Source organism: Vicugna pacos, chromosome 16 (assembly GCF_048564905.1).
Source record: "Vicugna pacos chromosome 16, VicPac4, whole genome shotgun sequence".
Classification (NCBI taxonomy): Eukaryota; Metazoa; Chordata; class Mammalia; order Artiodactyla; family Camelidae; genus Vicugna; species Vicugna pacos.
The window spans coordinates 34254277-34256012 of NC_133002.1; the positions used below are offsets into that span (position 1 = coordinate 34254277).

Genomic DNA, 1736 nt, shown 5'->3' on the forward strand with positions numbered 1-1736 from the left:
CTTTCAGGGCGAGTGCACCGCCTCCCCAGGCGAAGAGATCTCTGTTCTCTAAAGCCCCTGCTCGGTCCCTGCCCAGACCTGTAGAAGGCCCGGCGTGGGGAGCGGCCCCTCGTTCAGGCGAGGGGTGGAGCCGGGGCCCAGCGCTAGGGAGAGGGCCTGGGCCGAGATCCCGGGCGAGCGGCTGGGGCAGGGTTGGGCCGGCTCAGGGTGGGGCAGGCAGAGGAGGTGGGCATCCGGGGCCCCCTGGGCAGGAACCCGCACTGGACTCGGGGGTGGAGGCGGGTTGAGGAGGGCGGCATGACCCCAGCGCGCCCCTCATTCTGTGCTATCTCTCTCCCCTTCCCGCCTGCCGGGCGCCCTCAGGCACCATGCTGACCCGCCTGTTCAGCGAGCCCGGTCTCCTCTCGGACGTGCCCAAGTTCGCCAGCTGGGGCGACGGCGACGACGACGAGCCGAGGAGCGACAAGGGCGACGCGCCGCCTCCACCTCCGCCTCCGCCAGGGCCGGGGGCTCCCGGGCCCGCCCGGGCCGCCAAGCCGGTCCCTCTCCGTGCAGACGAGGTGCCGGAGGCCGCGCTGGCCGAGGTCAAGGAGGAAGGCGAGCTGGGGGGCGAGGAGGAGGAGGAAGAGGAGGAGGAGGAAGGGCTGGACGAGGCAGAGGGCGAGCGGCCCAAGAAGCGTGGGCCCAAGAAACGCAAGATGACCAAGGCGCGCCTGGAGCGCTCCAAGCTGCGGCGGCAGAAGGCGAACGCGCGGGAGCGCAACCGCATGCACGACCTAAACGCGGCGCTGGACAACCTGCGGAAGGTGGTGCCCTGCTATTCCAAGACACAGAAGCTGTCCAAGATCGAGACGCTGCGCCTCGCCAAGAACTACATCTGGGCGCTCTCGGAGATCCTGCGCTCGGGCAAGCGGCCCGACCTGGTGTCCTACGTGCAGACGCTGTGCAAGGGCCTGTCGCAGCCCACCACCAACCTGGTAGCCGGCTGCCTGCAGCTCAACTCGCGCAACTTCCTCACGGAGCAGGGCGCCGACGGCACGGGCCGCTTCCACGGCTCGGGCGGCCCGTTTGCCATGCACCCCTACCCGTACCCGTGCTCGCGCCTGGCGGGCGCACAGTGCCAGGCAGCGGGCGGCCTGGGCGGCGGCGCAGCGCACGCCCTGCGGACCCACGGCTACTGCGCCGCCTACGAGACGCTGTATGCGGCGGCGGGCGGCGGCGGCGCGAGCCCGGACTACAACAGCTCCGAGTACGAGGGCCCGCTGAGCCCCCCGCTCTGTCTCAATGGCAACTTCTCGCTCAAGCAGGACTCGTCGCCCGACCACGAGAAGAGCTACCATTACTCTATGCACTACTCGGCGCTGCCCGGCTCGCGGCCCACGGGCCATGGGCTGGTCTTCGGCTCGTCGGCTGTGCGCGGGGGCGTCCACTCGGAGAATCTCTTGTCTTACGATATGCACCTTCACCACGACCGGGGCCCCATGTACGAGGAGCTCAATGCGTTTTTCCATAACTGAGACCTTGAGCCCGCCCCTTTCTTTTTCTTTTGCCTTTGCCCGCACCCCTGTCCCCAGCACCCCCGAGCGCAGGGGCATTCCCCACCTAACCCGGCGCGGGGCGCGGGGAGCGGGCCGCCGATCCTGCTGCTCTTCTGGGCGGCGAGGTCCTCTTACCTGTGGGTGGCCCGTCCCAGGGGCCTCGCTTCCCCCAGGGGACTCGCCTTCTCTCTCCCCAAG

At 69.8% G+C, this 1736-nt stretch overlaps 1 protein-coding gene across 1 annotated transcript; it reads left to right on the top strand.

The window, feature by feature from the left end:
* The first annotated feature begins 368 nt into the window (after positions 1-368).
* NEUROD2 (neuronal differentiation 2) lies at positions 369-1517 on the top strand. The gene has a single exon (XM_072940026.1). The coding sequence runs from the start codon at positions 369-371 to the stop codon at positions 1515-1517; it is 1149 nt and encodes a 382-aa protein (XP_072796127.1).
* Positions 1518-1736: the final 219 nt, after the last annotated feature.